This window comes from Apostichopus japonicus, chromosome 2 (genome assembly GCF_037975245.1).
Source record: "Apostichopus japonicus isolate 1M-3 chromosome 2, ASM3797524v1, whole genome shotgun sequence".
Taxonomy (NCBI): domain Eukaryota; kingdom Metazoa; phylum Echinodermata; class Holothuroidea; order Aspidochirotida; family Stichopodidae; genus Apostichopus; species Apostichopus japonicus.
Window position 1 is genome coordinate 16032814 of NC_092562.1, and position 15532 is coordinate 16048345.

Here is a 15532-nt window from a genome sequence, read left to right on the forward strand (position 1 = left end):
TTTGACTCTCTGTTTTATTTTCATTTTCTTCGTCTTCATTTTCTTTAATGTGTTTGTGAAACATTAATGTACCTAGTCTTCCTAGACACGGTTATCGAGGGTTAGAACTTTTTTTACCCCCATTTTCGCCTGTTTTGGTTTAAGCGCTGCTCGAGGCAGTTATTTCACACGTCACTGTGACAGATATTAACAAAACAGGCACTTAATACTTTTCAGAGGAATGTTTTTTTGTATGTATGTATGCATGTATGTACGTATTTTAGATCCTCCTGCAAGCAGGAACTCGCGAAGAAGCCTCATTGGCTTATCAAAGCCGCAAGCTGACCTAAGTCAGTCTCTTACATTCATATCTAATGTCCATGATTATGAATTGTCAATTGTCAACTCTGTAACTGGAGGACATAAATTGATCTTGGTGTGACTCAAACCGGGGACATTATGATTGGAAGGCACCAGGCGTTAACCACTGAGCTAACACTCCGTAGACGCCGGAATGACTAAGTTGTTAGAAACAAATTATAAAAAGTATAAGAAATTCTTCAGGGATGCCACTTGATGTCTGGTCTTAAGTTTCCTTACATCCCAAATTGTCTAGGTTTGTCACTCAGCAGTCTTGTATGGAGTTTATGACTTCTCACATGAATTCTCCAAGATGAAAGGACTCAATCAGACTTGTGACATATTTCCCCTGTAGAGATTGTACTGTAAGCTGAGTCACCGACTGCATAAAACGAGTCACAACTTGAGTCACTAACTTTCAAAAGGGATTAGACTCGAATAAGTCGGTCAATCTCTTCCCCAGAAAGATAATCAAGTGACTCTCGTCCATGACTCGAGTCAATAAAACCACTGGTTATGACCTGACTTGACCTTAAAATGAAATGACCCATTACTACTCTGCTGACTCGACCGCAAAATACGCTGACTCATCTGACTCATTGAAACTGGGAAGGAGTGGTTTGGGGGGGGGGGGGGTGAAGGAAGTGTAATTGGGGAGGGGGATTGAAGGGGTGTTTGAAGGGGAGGTGAAAAGCAGTCTTTTACAAAGTTTCATGTTGGACACTATTTTGAACATGAAGAAGACACTTAGATCTCAAAATTTGAAAATGGAATGTTAGGGCAGATGAGTAATCTCGAATAGGTCTAATATAGAGAACCTTGCAGCGTCCTCTTATGATGATAACAGGTGCATGGACCCTGACACAGGTGTGAAATTGGAGGGGCACGGATAGGGCAGGAGCGATACCAGTGCTTAGTGGTGTTGATCATGCATGAAAGTCATAGCTGTGAGAACTCATCAGAGGCATCATCCGTCACACCCACCCCCCTACCCCACCTTAAATACCTCATCTAATATAAAGATATAATGACCGCTAGTCTATATCAGTGTTCTCGTATTGATTAAAATCTTTGCTGTTGTGTGGATGACAGTATGCCATTATGTGAGTGCTACAATTTAAACGAATCAAGTGGATAAAAAGAGTCAATCTAAATCAATTTATCTTGTAAGGAACTCGCCTTCAGATCAGTGGCGGCGGAACCAGGGGGCTTGGGGGGGCTCAGCCCCCCCCCCCATAATGAAAAAGTTGAGGGGGCAAATGCATGATAAGCCCCCCCAATATTTACCAAGGCTCCGAAACGTGCATCTGCCCATTTTTCAATGCATACTTGTCGATCTGTCCGATGCACACGTATACTATATAGGTGTAATAATTTTAGTAAATCCTGGGGGACCCTCGGCCCGTCCCCTGGCTATAGACCTTTGCGAGTACACTACGAGTAATAGCTACTCTCTTAAAACACCATCGAATATACAAATTACAATGTTTTTACAGATTTTTACGTGCAATCTGAGAAATTGCACGCTTGAGACCCATATTTTAGGGCTAGGTATTCGCAGCATAACACACTCGGGAAGTGCCGTTTCCGGCCATCTGGGGGTTTGACAAACCCAAAATTTTCTTGTACGCTCCGCGCCAACTGATGGTGGCGCTCCGCTTAGATAGTCTCCCGCATTAGACCCCCCCCCCCAATAACTTTCCCGTTCCGCCGCGCCTGCTTCAGATAGGTGAATGTCTCTTTCGGAAGAACTTAACAAATCAGTTTTGAGCCATGTGAAGTGTATTAATTTTGCCTATCATAACGATTTTTCTTCTGTCTCTCTCTCTAACCCTTTGGGTGGGGGTGGGGATTGGGGGTAGTATGAAAGGTAGGCAGTGTATGAATTGACGAATCCTTTCTAACAACATTTATGTCAAAAGAAGGTCATGCATGTTTAAAAGAGCCTTACCAGTAGCAGGCCTATTGTAAAATCATTCACTTCATGCATGCGTCCCTGCTTTCGTCACTGTTCAATGTTCATCATTTGTCTCGTAAATATATACATTTACAATGCATATACCTGTAGCTCGAAAATTTGAATAGACTCTGTTCATAGACTGGTACGAAACGTATTAGTGTCACTTATTATTTCTTTACTCAGAGAGATACGACCACAATATAGATGTACCATATCGAACCGCCTCCAACACTTAAATCCCGTTCCCACTTTCCAAACGTAAGCCCAGTAGTTAGAAACGTCCGCCACTCCGCCAGCCTCCCGGTCTATGGCTATCAGAATCAGTACATATAGGACTACACCTTGGCAATAATAGCAAAGGGATATTTGCCCATACCCAGATAATTCAAATACACACCATTGGCCCAGATTCCGAGTATATAAAGGACCTACGGAACTTCAGTAAAACATTTAGTGCTTTGGGGTACGAAGGAAAGGACATTTGTACCAATCTTTTATACAAAGATTGTCTGTACAATGAATACATTCTATCTCCATTTCTAACCGTTCATTTTAATATGTTTACTTTGTCATCGATTGAGTTAAGTTACCATATCTCAACTTTCTGATCTGACAATTGAGTTAAACTCGTTTCACTTTTTGCCTAAGTTCAAATTTAGGGCCTTCAATAGCTTTAATCCGGTTCCGCACACCGACGCCAGTCCGCCCGCCCGCCCGCCAGTCCGCCCACCACGCATTTCCAACACCACCTCCACAATCACGATAAAATATATGAATAACAAATAGGTTATATACATACATGCATACAAATACACAAACCAAAAGCTGGAAAACCCCTCTAAATCTTGCCACCGCTGCGTTACCCCTCGACAAAAAGAATAATTATTAAAACAACAAAAACATTTTAGTTGATAAAGCGTGCTAAAAGCGTGCATGGTTATCATTCTACACCCTCCCTTGAAGATGAAATCGGGACTCTCATGTCCCTCTTTTTTAAGAAAATTATTTTTACTTTCAGTCGATCGGAAGAGGGGTGGATATAGGTCTGTAGGGAAAATGAGGGAATGAATTAACAGTAAAAAAATTATGACAAGATGGATAGTTTATTAGAAGTCTACAGCCATTCGATACTGAATTATTTCACCAGTCCGACCAATCGCAGTCATTATTACGCCAAATAATAGGTGTAAAATATACACTCGAAACAGCACTACATGTGTGCGCACATTAAATGAAAGAGTGTTAATTTCCACGCCATATATTTTTCCAACTATCTTTTCATTGTATATTTGCGTCATTATGTGTTCTTGTTATTTTGCACAATTTTATGACGTAAATCTGTTACCAAGTTAATGTAAAACATATTACATCAATAAGTCTCCCAAACCAATCTGTGACGGACGGTATCGGTAATTATCTTTATTATTTACCAAATACGTAAGACATTCCAAGATATGTGACGTAAGTTCCTGATAAATTGAGTGCATTTCGTCGACCAAAGAGAACGCATATCCGAGAGGTATATATGAACGCATCAGCGGCTCTGCGACAAATTCAAGTCGGTAGTTTCATCCCATCATTCCGTCGGCGACGGTATTTATGTATTCCATTCGGAATTTACTTCAAGTTCACAGTGAGTTTGTGTTCAGGAGCAGAGAGCAAGGTTAAACGCTGTATAAGCTTCTAACTATAGCCTACTATGAATAACGACCGGGCGAAACCTTGAGTTTCTTGTTAGTTATTTTTTTTCAGTATGAACAGTTTAAAATTATACAAAAAAACATTGGCATTCAATAAAACTCAAATGAATTAAAATTTTCAACGCTGATCAGCTTAGCGTTGCTTGGAAAATGCACTCTGTCACTTGGCTGAGACAGAACTGATGGCCGGTCTTGTCCACTCCCCGAGTCCTCCTCTTTAAACTGGTTGGTTCTGGTTCAGTATACCCTCATCTCATTATAGCATAGTGTGGCATTTCTACGAATGTTTGGGTTAATCACCCGCCGACTCTGGAGTGCTCCTTTAAGGCTTACTTGATGATGACATCGGTCCCTTAGTACAGCCGCAACGTTAATTAATGTTGATCCGTTGTTTTAAAAATTCTAGTTAAAACTCATCCAAATCATATATCCGGTATCCTTTTAGCTTCATGTAACAGAGCAACTTTGGATGAAGTTCAACAACATTTGTCCTTGGCAATTTTTTCAAGCTTTGGAAACATGTTATTTGAGACAATACAACCTAGTTAAGTTTTTCTTGTTTCTGAGTGTATTATAAGTAGTTCAGCCAATTTGATTGCTATCAATCATGTGCATTAATGGTCATTTTTAAAATTTTATAAGTGGCACAGAGATACAACCTTTACTAATAAAATGTTTTTTTGTTTTATCGGTTTCCAGCCTATTAAACTTAATTTTGAGGTCCATTAAGCCATCCTTTAAGGCTCTGTGCTGCAATTTCCAGCATCAATCGTAACTTGGTTACGGCCGCGGTAGTTTTCTGAGTAATGACCGTAAAATGTTGCTGAACACCAATCAATGAATGGTGAATTATACTACTAATTACTGCTACTTCAGTAACGTTCCATGGAACACTGCACGACCTTCTTGTGTGTAATGCAACCATGGAGCCCCCTCACCCACTTTTAGGGAGCTTCCTACCCCTGGTAATAATACAATATAGTAATAATGTAACTGCAGTATAGTATTTTACTCTTTCAAAGTTAATGCCTAGCAACATCTCAGCCTTTACAAATTGCTATAGTTTGGGCACCCGCATCATAAAAACGTAGCAGACGACAAAACAAACTCAACATAACATTAGCAGCACACAATTACTGTGGGCAGTAATTCAAGATGATGTGCCAGTAAGTGTGCTAGATTATTTCCATATTAAAAACGAGGTGGGTACAATTACAAAACAGAGCTAAACTATCGAATACTCCGCTGTTTGCCCCGATTAGCCAAGTTAGTCATAAAAGTTATTCATTACACTTTGAAGATTTTAGTGTAACGTTAAGATTGAAATGCAAGACCAACACAGTCGTAGACCTAAGTAAAATAGGCTAACGTTAGGCTGGGATGAATAAGGTCGAACGGTTAGGCTAAATGTGCCTAACGCGTTTATGCGTATAAAGTATTGGGACTACTACTAGGCCTGCCTAACTGGATACATTTGTAGGGTATGGTATGTTCTGTAAGACTTATACTACATACTATGCATGCCATCTTATTGGTGTTAATTGTTATGTGCACTTACCCTTCATTGTTATGTTAATGTTTCTATGGTATGCCATGCAGCTGGTGTACTGCACAGCTGTATGCAGTGCAGTGTTGCAGGAAATACAGTTCAGCTCTCTGGTTGTGTCATGTCTCCTTTGACTGTTTCTCTCTCCCACCCGGCCTCTACACATTTAGTGAAGCAAAATGAGACATTAGCAAAGAAAAAGATGCTTGGGACATTGTAACATATGGGAACATTCCTGTGGTTGACTACATTTCTGATGTTTGTATTGACTTTTTGCTTAACAAGTAGGCCTAGGCATATCTACCTTCTTGAATCCTTTCAGCTACGGAAGTAAATTAAGAGTTCATGCTAGTGACTATTATTATTAATATAGGCCTAGGCCCTTGACTAACTAGGTCTCATTAGTATCAAGACAGGACTGAACAAACAACTTGTTAGTTCTACAGAATGTCATAGCGTATACACTACGTGGCCCCGAATTGCTTAAATTTTGTCAGTCAGTTTTGATCATTCCAGAATATGGGTTTTTATCCTAAGACTCTTAGGTTTGGTCTGTACAATTCAGGAAGGATTCATATATTCCAAACTGGGAAAAATATGAATAGAAACCAATCATTTATTGCTGTTAAGTTTTATTCATAAAATCTTGTAGAAAATGGAGTTGTAAAAGTCATCAGTGTTGGCCCAAAATTGTTATGCCACTGGAAAAAGCACAGAACAATTCCAACATGTACATAACAATAATTGTATTAAACAATTGGTACTTGTATTTAACAATTCCTCAAGGTGTGTAAACCCTTCTATTCAGTATGGTGGTAGACGTACAGTAAATGTGCAATTAATGTTATTTTATAAGATAGTGCTGATGATGATCTCGCTGAATTTGCTCTTTGGTTTTGTTCTGTCTTTCCGCTGTAAGATTTCATCATTGGTTTGACCAGATTCCGTCAGAAATAGAAAAAATGTATCCAAATGGCTCAAGCAAGGAAAAAATTCAAGTATATATACTTTATAATACCACTTAAATGCATGGAATAATTTGTATTTTATTATTGTCTCTCACAATAAAGGTTTCACATTGTCTCTTACACAACTATGGTCAAAACTGAGATTCGATTGACTATAAAATGTTAGTTTTACAATAACAATTTTTAATTTTGTTGTAATAATGAAGAGATACTAACAGGAATGTGATAATCCGTTCTTTGGTGAAACGTTCATATTTAATTAGAGAAATTAAGCCACAGCAGAACAAAAAGGTGAAAAGCCTTCAGTATAGTTTCTCTAATTTCTCTAATGATGTCTTTATTTTCTTTGTCTTTCACGTAGCAACATTCCATGATTGGAACATAGGACGGAATAAAGCAATGCCAGGAAACCACATTCCCTAGGCGAGAAATGGAAACATTTGATCTCAGAAAGGGTCCTTGGATCCTTTTAATTTTGGTCGTTCTATTATCCTCCATCTGTGATTGGACAGATGGGAAAGTAGCTTACCAGTTCAAGCAACACTACTACAGAAAGAAACCTAAAGTGGTAAGAAGACCACACAGCTGGTTGATACATGTAGCTTCAATGTAAAGTATTTTCTTACATGTTGATACACAAGCTTTAATAACATTATTCTTGGTTCAATACATTTCTGTTTTCTGTTTTAGAATCTGTTTTAATAACCCAGGATGTAAACATGTTACTTTTAAAAACAATAATAAAATCCTAGCCTAGCTAGTCTTATAACACAAACAGGTACAGATTTATTGAGGCCTAGCCACCAGAATTGGGACAGAAGTACTGTTAGTAGTCATTGATTGACATGTAACAATTTTCAGCTATCTTTTTTTAAATTTGGGGGAAGGGGGAAGGAGTGGTTGGAGAGTTAAAATGAATACTCCATTAAGAAGGTAAGAAGGAATACTCCATGTATCTGTACAGAAAATGTGGAAAATGGTGATTTCTGTTAATATTTAAATATAGCATCTTCATCCTTTAACTCTTGGTGAAGTGTACAGTACTAAAACTCCTGCAGGGGCATACATTCACCAACTCAGGGGGAGGTGTAAAGCGATTGGTGCAACTAAAGCAGCATCGTGTTGTTTAAAATATAGCAGTACACTGTTGTTAGCTGGAAGTAAAGGGGATGAAGCAAGGCCCATGGAAGCTACATCACTTTTAGAAGGAAAAAAAAAATACATGTCAGAAAGACAAATTTCTCTACAATGCTATGGCGTATCTCAGAGCCCTAGTTGCGGGTCCAGGCCAAAGGGTCCTGCTCCCATGAATGTTAGCCCCCGAACTCATAGAAGGTTACTGAATTGAATACTTGCAAATAAAAATATGGTCATGCCATTTTAGTAATGGACCATGTAGGCAGCTGATTGGAATGACACAATGAAATCGTCATGATAAAACCATTCCTCCCGTGAATGGTGAACCATTCCTCCCGAAACCTTGTTCTGCTTGTAGTATATTTATCAACTCTTATCTAATGTGTGATGCAGTAGTGCCATTTGCAGGTGAAATCCTTAAGTTCCTCTTTCCTTCTTTTCCTGTTTCTTTTTAAATGAAGTTCAAATTTTTGTTTATAATGATAATATTCGATTTATATAGCGCTTCACAACAGCGATAGGTTTCAAAGCGCTTTATATTACCCCTGGTCAATGATGACCTGTCCCAGAGACAATCCCTCCAGTCGGCTGCAGTTACATACTGCGCCCAATGACAAGTAAACCTCACAGGTACCCATTAACCCCTGGGTGGAGAGAGGCAGTTGATGAATAGTATGGCACTACTACTGAAGTTCATGTGAAATCTTTGAAACATTTGCAGCTGCAACTTTGTCTGTGAAGGTATTAAACAAATTTGAAAGTAGAAAAAAAGGATGTCCAAAAAATAAATCCCTGATTGAGTGAAATGACATGGAAATGACCTCAGTGGCTTATACAGTAGCACTCCATTCACACATTTGTAGCAATGTTAAATTAAAAGCTCATCCTTTCTGTTTGATAAAATGTATGCAAAAATGAAGCTCATTTTGGAGAATTCCAATAACTTATACACAACAGAATTTATGTGACATTTACTAGAAATACAAACCGAGGTTGCCCATAAATGTGATTAAAAGCCCCTCAAGGTTTGGTGGAAGACTAATTGCAAAAGTATGAACCCGCCATTTATGCCCATTCTAATAAAGAAGAATGTGATTGTTTTGCTTTTAGGCTTGGCAATTACTGTCAGCATAGCTACTTACATATATCTGTACGGTATGTCTGTAAGGTTTATATTGTCTCTTAGATTAACTGACCCTGTAAGTCAAGCACATTATGAGATTCTTTTACTTGGAAGTATGACCTATTTCAAATTTGAAAGGTTTCCAGGCTAAATTTACATTGGCTGTCAGTCTGGTAGTTTGTAGGAAAATTGGTAAATGGAAGAACAATTAAAATGAATATATCTATCGGCAGAAGCTGATTGAGTGAAAGAATTTATCTTTAGTTTTAAGCTTTATTCAACTCTACATGAACATTCTGATAAGATGATCCTTTTTTTTTTCTTTTTTTATTCTTTCTTGGCAAAAGTAAAACTTATTATAATGTCTTTATAAGATGTTTAGGAAAGTGTTTCACGATTGCAGATCAAGTGACATCACCATGTCAGTTGAGCTAAAAAATTGTTTCAGTGTTTTTATTATGTTTCCCAAGGGTGAGATAATATTCTTGCAAATAAAAATTCATAAAGTTTGGATGGATACTTGCAGTCATGAAGCAGTAGTTTATAAGCAAACATTCTAAACGTATCACATGTAATAAGAAACTAAAAAGTGAAGCTTTCCAAGTAAATAATGGTGAATCTGGTAGAGATGTATCATTTTCTAGCAAGCACATCCAGAATTTGAGATAATTAGATTGGACCACAAAAAACAATGTGGAATATATTAGTTTTTTCTACCATGGTCTTTATTCTGTTAATGTTTTATATCCAACTCAGCCTGGTCCAATAATCATCTTAATACAAGCTGTCACCCTTTGTATTATATATACATGTCAACCTAGATCACATGCAATGCGTGTACACTGTTTCTACATACATAAGATTGATAAATTTTTTGAACGCTTTGTTGATATTGCGTTTCAGAACCAGATGTTCATGTCGCCTCTTGCTTCTGTCCCTTCCTTCTCTCCCTTCTATAATTCAGATGCTATTGACTAGCCATAACTCTCAAGATATAAATGTTAGAAAATATAAGTTATACATCTTTAATCTGACTGCTAATGAGTCCAACAGTCTATGTAGACAAAAGGAAACAACACAGGAGCCAGTATTGAGAGTGTACCAGTGTAGATAGATTACAGCTCTTAATTGGTTCTCTAAATATTCTTTGTAGGAAATCTTAAGAAAGCAAGTTCAGTCCAAATGAGGTGTCCTATAAATAACCCAAATCATTATTCTTTCTTTCTTATTTTCTTTTGAAGTTATACAATTTTTTTTTTTAGTAGGTGGGAGAGGGAAGTGGGGGGGGGGGGGGAATCTGTGGTCTTCCTAAGCTTTTCTTGGCCTAATGCCAAGTACAATTCTTTGCCTTTTCCTGGCTTTTTACCAGGATTGTGACCCAGTTTTCAGTCTGCATGCTGTCAGTAAAATTAAGGTGTCATGCTAAAAATCCACAAATTTGAGGGAAAATTTAAAATTTATTCAAGGCTAAAGACTGATGCAATTTATTTTGTTAATTGAGGACATGGCACTGATCCAGATTTTGGTTAATATGATAACATTATAAATTCTTAAGTGCAGAAAATGGTTTTAATCTGTTAGCATTTAGAGTTACACCCAATCAATGTGTAATACTTCTAGGACTAGCCCTGCAGCACAGTCACTACAGACTTATAAGCATCGGCCTCGACTAACTGTTGAAAGGAAACTGTCTAACAAATTAACAGCTCCTATATTTTTGGAAGTTCCTATGTTAGATCAATCAATGAAGAGGTGTTGTGATGTTATTCAAGTATAGCCTTAAGTAGAATCTTAGTGTGGATCCATATGTCACATTCTAAGTAAAATTGATTAATTGATTGATTTTCTATTCTTTGCTTGGCTTTGTTCAAGATGGCTCATTCATTAAAACTTCTCGATATTTTTAATTTAAGTAAAGAAACCTTCCTACAGAATCTTTATATGCATTTCCAGGTGAGGGGATAGGAAAGGGGGGAGTATGGGGGAGGGTGATGGCATGAAGGGCTCCCCACTTCCCTCTCCTTCACCTAGTTATTTGTCTCTGTATCAAATTTTGACTCGCATAATACCATGTCAGTTTGTTGAAAGTATCGTCCCTCATTAAATTATGCAAGTTCATGTCATTATATTTCCTTTTTGCCTTGTTCTTGGCCTAAATCTTTCCTGTATTGATAACTTCTGATATAACTGTGATATTTATTTTTTTTTATCTCTAAGGAGAAAAGATTCAAATTAGCTCGAAAATTGTGCTTGGACACAGAAGCTTGCAAAAACTTGCACGGCCAGGATCTTTCCAAATGCTTGAGGCAGTGTTTGGCTCCTTCCTGTTATGAAGAAATCTATGGAGATGATGAGGTAGGCGTCAATGTAACTCGGTCTCAAGATTTATATATATATATATATATATATATATATATATATATATATATATATATATATATATATATATATATATATATATATATATATATATATATATGTATATATATGTATATATATATATATATATATCTATATTTATATATATCTATCTATATATCTATATATATATAGATATATCTATATGTGCGTGTATATATATATATATATATATTTATATATATCTATGTGTGTGTATATATATATATATATATGTGTGTGTATATATACATATATATATATATATATATATATATCTATGTGTGTGTATATATATATAGATATAGATATATATAGATATATATTATATGCTAATGATGCAAGCAGTAATCAGGTTTTGGGATCTGAAGGCCTCTTCCATGCTATAATCTTACATTGATACAGCTTACGCTATTCTGTTGAAGTTATTATTCAAACAAAGAAGAGGCGTCTTCGTCTTGGGTATCAGAATCAATATTTGGTTTGGTATTCAGGTGATTATTAACAACATTATTATGGCAAGGTATTTCCAAGAATTTCCAAGAAGACTACTTTTTAGTCCTATTTGTGTGCAGAAAGAAAGAAGAGAGATGGAAGGATGACTTTAGTTTGATCAGTTAAATTGTATGTCACCAAGAGCGATCTAGAAATTAGCCAGAGAGATCAGAGAGATTTTTCTCCATAAGGCAGATTTCTGCAGAAAGAGTTTCTAGGTTATTATGAGGCCGTCTAGGTTTATCTCTAAGGAGTATACAGTCATGGGTTTTAAGTTAAACTTGTTTTGGTCCCTTCTTTAGATATAACTGCTTGGAACGCTTTTCTCTCTCAAGATGCTATGTGAGTGATTTGCCATTTGTGGAAGTTCCTTGGTTACAGTATTGATCCAGTATTACAGTTCTACCTATCGGCAATCAAATTTACCTCTCTCTCTCGAAGAAGAAGCAAATGTTTTGTAACGGCAGATCTCAATCTAGCAGCTATAATAATAAAAATAATGGGGATTTAAAACATGCCATTACCACCCGGAAAGGTGCTCAAGGAGCGGAGGAGAAAGCAAAAATGAATGATCAAAAAGAAGTATTCGTAAACATTGATGAATGTTTTTTTTTAATTTATTTTATGAAGTTATTATGATATTTTTGAAATGAGGCATGTAGAGAAAAAGGAGTAACCTGTAAATAGTCAATAGGATGAATAATGTCGTGTCAAGACTAAATCCAAAATTCTATTTTGGTTTCTCTTAAAAATGAACATTTTTAGAAAATGTGGGTCAAAATTTGCACAGTTTTTATGTGGCATGTTGTTTTATGCTTTTTCGAGCACCAGGGTATAGTGTTAAACACCGATTACTGCATAAATGAGGCAGTTTAGAAAGAAACCAAGAAAGAAAGAAAGGCAGTTAACTTGTATATAATCCATCTGACATCACAGACTCTATCATTAGCTGTTCTAATCTTCTTATTAATTGCATCTTTGCAAGTTCATTTAATATCTGTACTGTAAATTTGTGACCAATTTCATTAAATTTTTGAATATGATAAAAATCTGAATAAAAAAAAATAAAAAAATGCATTCCCTTAAGTGGTGATTATTTGATATTGCTATGAATTAACGAATGACCTAGAAGTGAATTAGAACTCTCTTGTGTATAAATCTTAGATAATTTGGTTTTATATTTAAAAATAGTACACTAAAGGCTAATAATCATAAGTACATCATTATATGTACAGTAGTGATCTATGGTTGTCACTGATAGAGGTATGAATATGCATGTATGAATATGTATGAGTAACATCAAGTTACTTATGAAAAATTTTAAGATTAAATTTATTAAAAAGGAAGTATTGTTATTGTAAAACATTTAATGATAACCAACTAGTACATTGTTAAGTTGTTAACTGATATAGGGTATTGTACTGTTCTTTACACATATTCTGTATACGTGCTGTAAATAGTGTTAAATGATTAGTGTTTCCCTTTAACACTGCTTTTATTCATAGCATTAATGTCAATGATTCACATAAGGTGAACATGTGAATTACTGCACTGCTTGTGAATGTTCTGTATTGAGCTTTGCATTACATGGTTAAGTCACGCTAGTGAGGCAGTAGGTAGCACAGTGTTGTGGGAATAATGAAAATTGAGCTACATATGTAGTGAAGATGCTTCTCCCCCCTCTCCTTCAGCCATTACCCTTCTCCTCCTATACCTCCCCTTACCCCATTCTCCTACACTTCATCCCACTCCTCTCCTCTTCACCCTCTCCCCCTTTCTCTTGGCACCACTCCCTATCCCATCACCCATCCCCTCCCATTTATATCAATCCCTTCAGCACACTTCCCCTCCTCCTCACCCTCTCCCCTTCATACCACACTACTGTACTCCCTATACCATCCCAGACATCCCTCTCCCTTCACCACACTTCCCCTCCTCCTCACCCTGTCCCTTTCCCACAATACTACTCCCTTCCCCATTAACCATCCCCTCCCATTCATCCAACTCCCTTCACCACACTTCCCCTCCTCCTCACCCTCTCCCCTTCCCTTCATACCACACAACTCCCCTCCCTTTCACCCATCCCCTCCTTTTCATTCCACGCCCTTCTCCTTCACCACACCTCCCCTCCTTTCTCCCATTTCCTCCCCTGTGAAATGCATAGAATTATTTGATGAAGATGGTGTATTCAACATAAAGTAAAAATGTTATTGATGTTAATGTAATTTTTAAGCATGACTGCGGAGCAATCTTGAACAAATTAAAAATGCAAGGGAATGCTTTCTCTTGATTTCAGTTGGAATTAGGAGAGATTGATGTCCGAGCTAATTCCTTCAAGGGATGCTGGTTGACGAGTCTGCCCGTTGGCAGCAAGATGGATTTGTAGAGGACATCAGAGGCTCACGAAGAAACAAGCTGTAAAATGCTCAATTTTCTTTGATTTTCATCTTGACTGGATTTCCTTGCTGTTCTGTCAAGTATTCGGAGGTATCCTTTATTAGTTGCCCAAAGTAACGTTAGATAAACATTCAATTTTCTCGTTAAATACTTTCTTTTATGTTGATCTTAGCGGTGCAAGTAACTTTGTTGGAAAGGCATCCTGAATATTGCCGAAGATTGTTGATGTGAATTTTATAAGTGTTTCTACATGTCTCTCCTGCACCCAACCAGAATGGGGTTTTTTCATAATGAAGCCAAATGAGCTTTGAATTATATTTGAAAGAATGTCACATCTGGGTGCTCAGTTAAATGGAAGATAATTTCATCCCTTGTCAATTTTATTCCAGCAAGAATGACGAACAGAGTTTTACGCTGTGCAGTAGATCAATTTTGCTGCAATTCTTGTCTCTGGCTAGAAAAGTACAGTAGCAATAAAGTCTACTTTTATCATTATTATTCATCATTTCATTTAATAGAACTACAGTAAGTGCAATAAAAGAAAAGATTGTTAATTCATTTTAACAAGAAATATTAGAACAGTTGTGTGGTACAGTTTTTACATCACTGCCAAGTATTAACATTGTCAACTCAATTGTACAGCACATAAATGTAATATAAAGTGAATATGGTGCTGCACATCATATAACAAGTCCAAAAATCTTTATAGTTAACGTAACAAAATTAATATCTGTCAGTTTATCCTTCTACCGAAACAAATTTAGTATAAACATGCCAGATATCCAATATCAACCATTTTCTGACCCAGACAGTCTTGGATGACTTTAAGTGCTAGTCAAAATTGTGGATGTCCAAGAAAACAAAAACAAATTCATTGCTAGTAATGTTTCTATAACTATTCTGGTTTTTTCAGGATATTCAACTTTAAAATATGCTAACTCTCTGGAAAGCTCCTTTAAAGATAAGTTGCTGATGACATCCGCTCCTCAGTGCAGGCCTAAAATTTAAATGTTCATCCATTGTTTTATAATTTCTAATAACTCAATTAAAACATAACTTCATGTATTCAAGCAACCTTGGAAGATATGCATCACCATTTGTCGTTGATCAATCTCTAATGCTGCATTGTAAGCATGTTACTGGAAGTCATACAAGTCTAATCTTTTCCTAAAGAGTTTTGTGTTGCATCTGAGGAACTGACCAAGTAGCCTGTACATTAGACCAAATATTTCAGCCTCCTTAAAGGGTGTGAAGATTCACGCAAAAAGAAACGTCTAATGCCGGTAATTTGACCTAGTTTCGATTGAGGTGTAACAGAAGTGTTAAACACCACCATCGATCCCAGAAAATACACACACACAGCTTGCTACCGTCGGTAATTAGACACTAGTGTACAGTCAGTACATACAGCTGCGGTCAATACCCACAGCACAGTATGCAAACGATACAGCGATGGACATCTCAGGTCCA

General features: G+C 36.8%; 1 protein-coding gene across 4 annotated transcripts; it reads left to right on the forward strand.

The window, feature by feature from the left end:
• The first annotated feature begins 5076 nt into the window (after window positions 1–5076).
• LOC139979813 (uncharacterized) lies at window positions 5077–15201 on the forward strand. 4 transcript variants are annotated; one of them, XM_071990961.1, is made up of 4 exons: window positions 5077–5169; window positions 6875–7081; window positions 10991–11128; window positions 13962–15201. In XM_071990961.1, exons 2-4 carry the CDS (start codon window positions 6944–6946, stop codon window positions 14049–14051), a joined length of 366 nt encoding a protein of 121 aa, XP_071847062.1. In that variant the 5' UTR covers window positions 5077–5169; window positions 6875–6943; the 3' UTR covers window positions 14052–15201. The 4 variants fall into 4 exon arrangements, with proteins under 4 accessions (XP_071847062.1, XP_071847051.1, XP_071847044.1 ...); XM_071990950.1 differs by having other exon boundaries at window positions 5079–5205; XM_071990943.1 differs by having other exon boundaries at window positions 5112–5269.
• Window positions 15202–15532: the final 331 nt, after the last annotated feature.

Coding starts and splice junctions, on each gene's coding strand:
- LOC139979813 (XM_071990961.1), top strand. CDS start 6,944: ATGGAAACATTTGATCTCAGAAAGGGTCCTTGGATCCTTTTAATTTTG. Junction 7,082..10,990: donor ACAGAAAGAAACCTAAAGTG/GTAAGAAGACCA, acceptor TTTATCTCTAAG/GAGAAAAGATTCAAATTAGC. Junction 11,129..13,961: donor AAATCTATGGAGATGATGAG/GTAGGCGTCAAT, acceptor TCTTGATTTCAG/TTGGAATTAGGAGAGATTGA.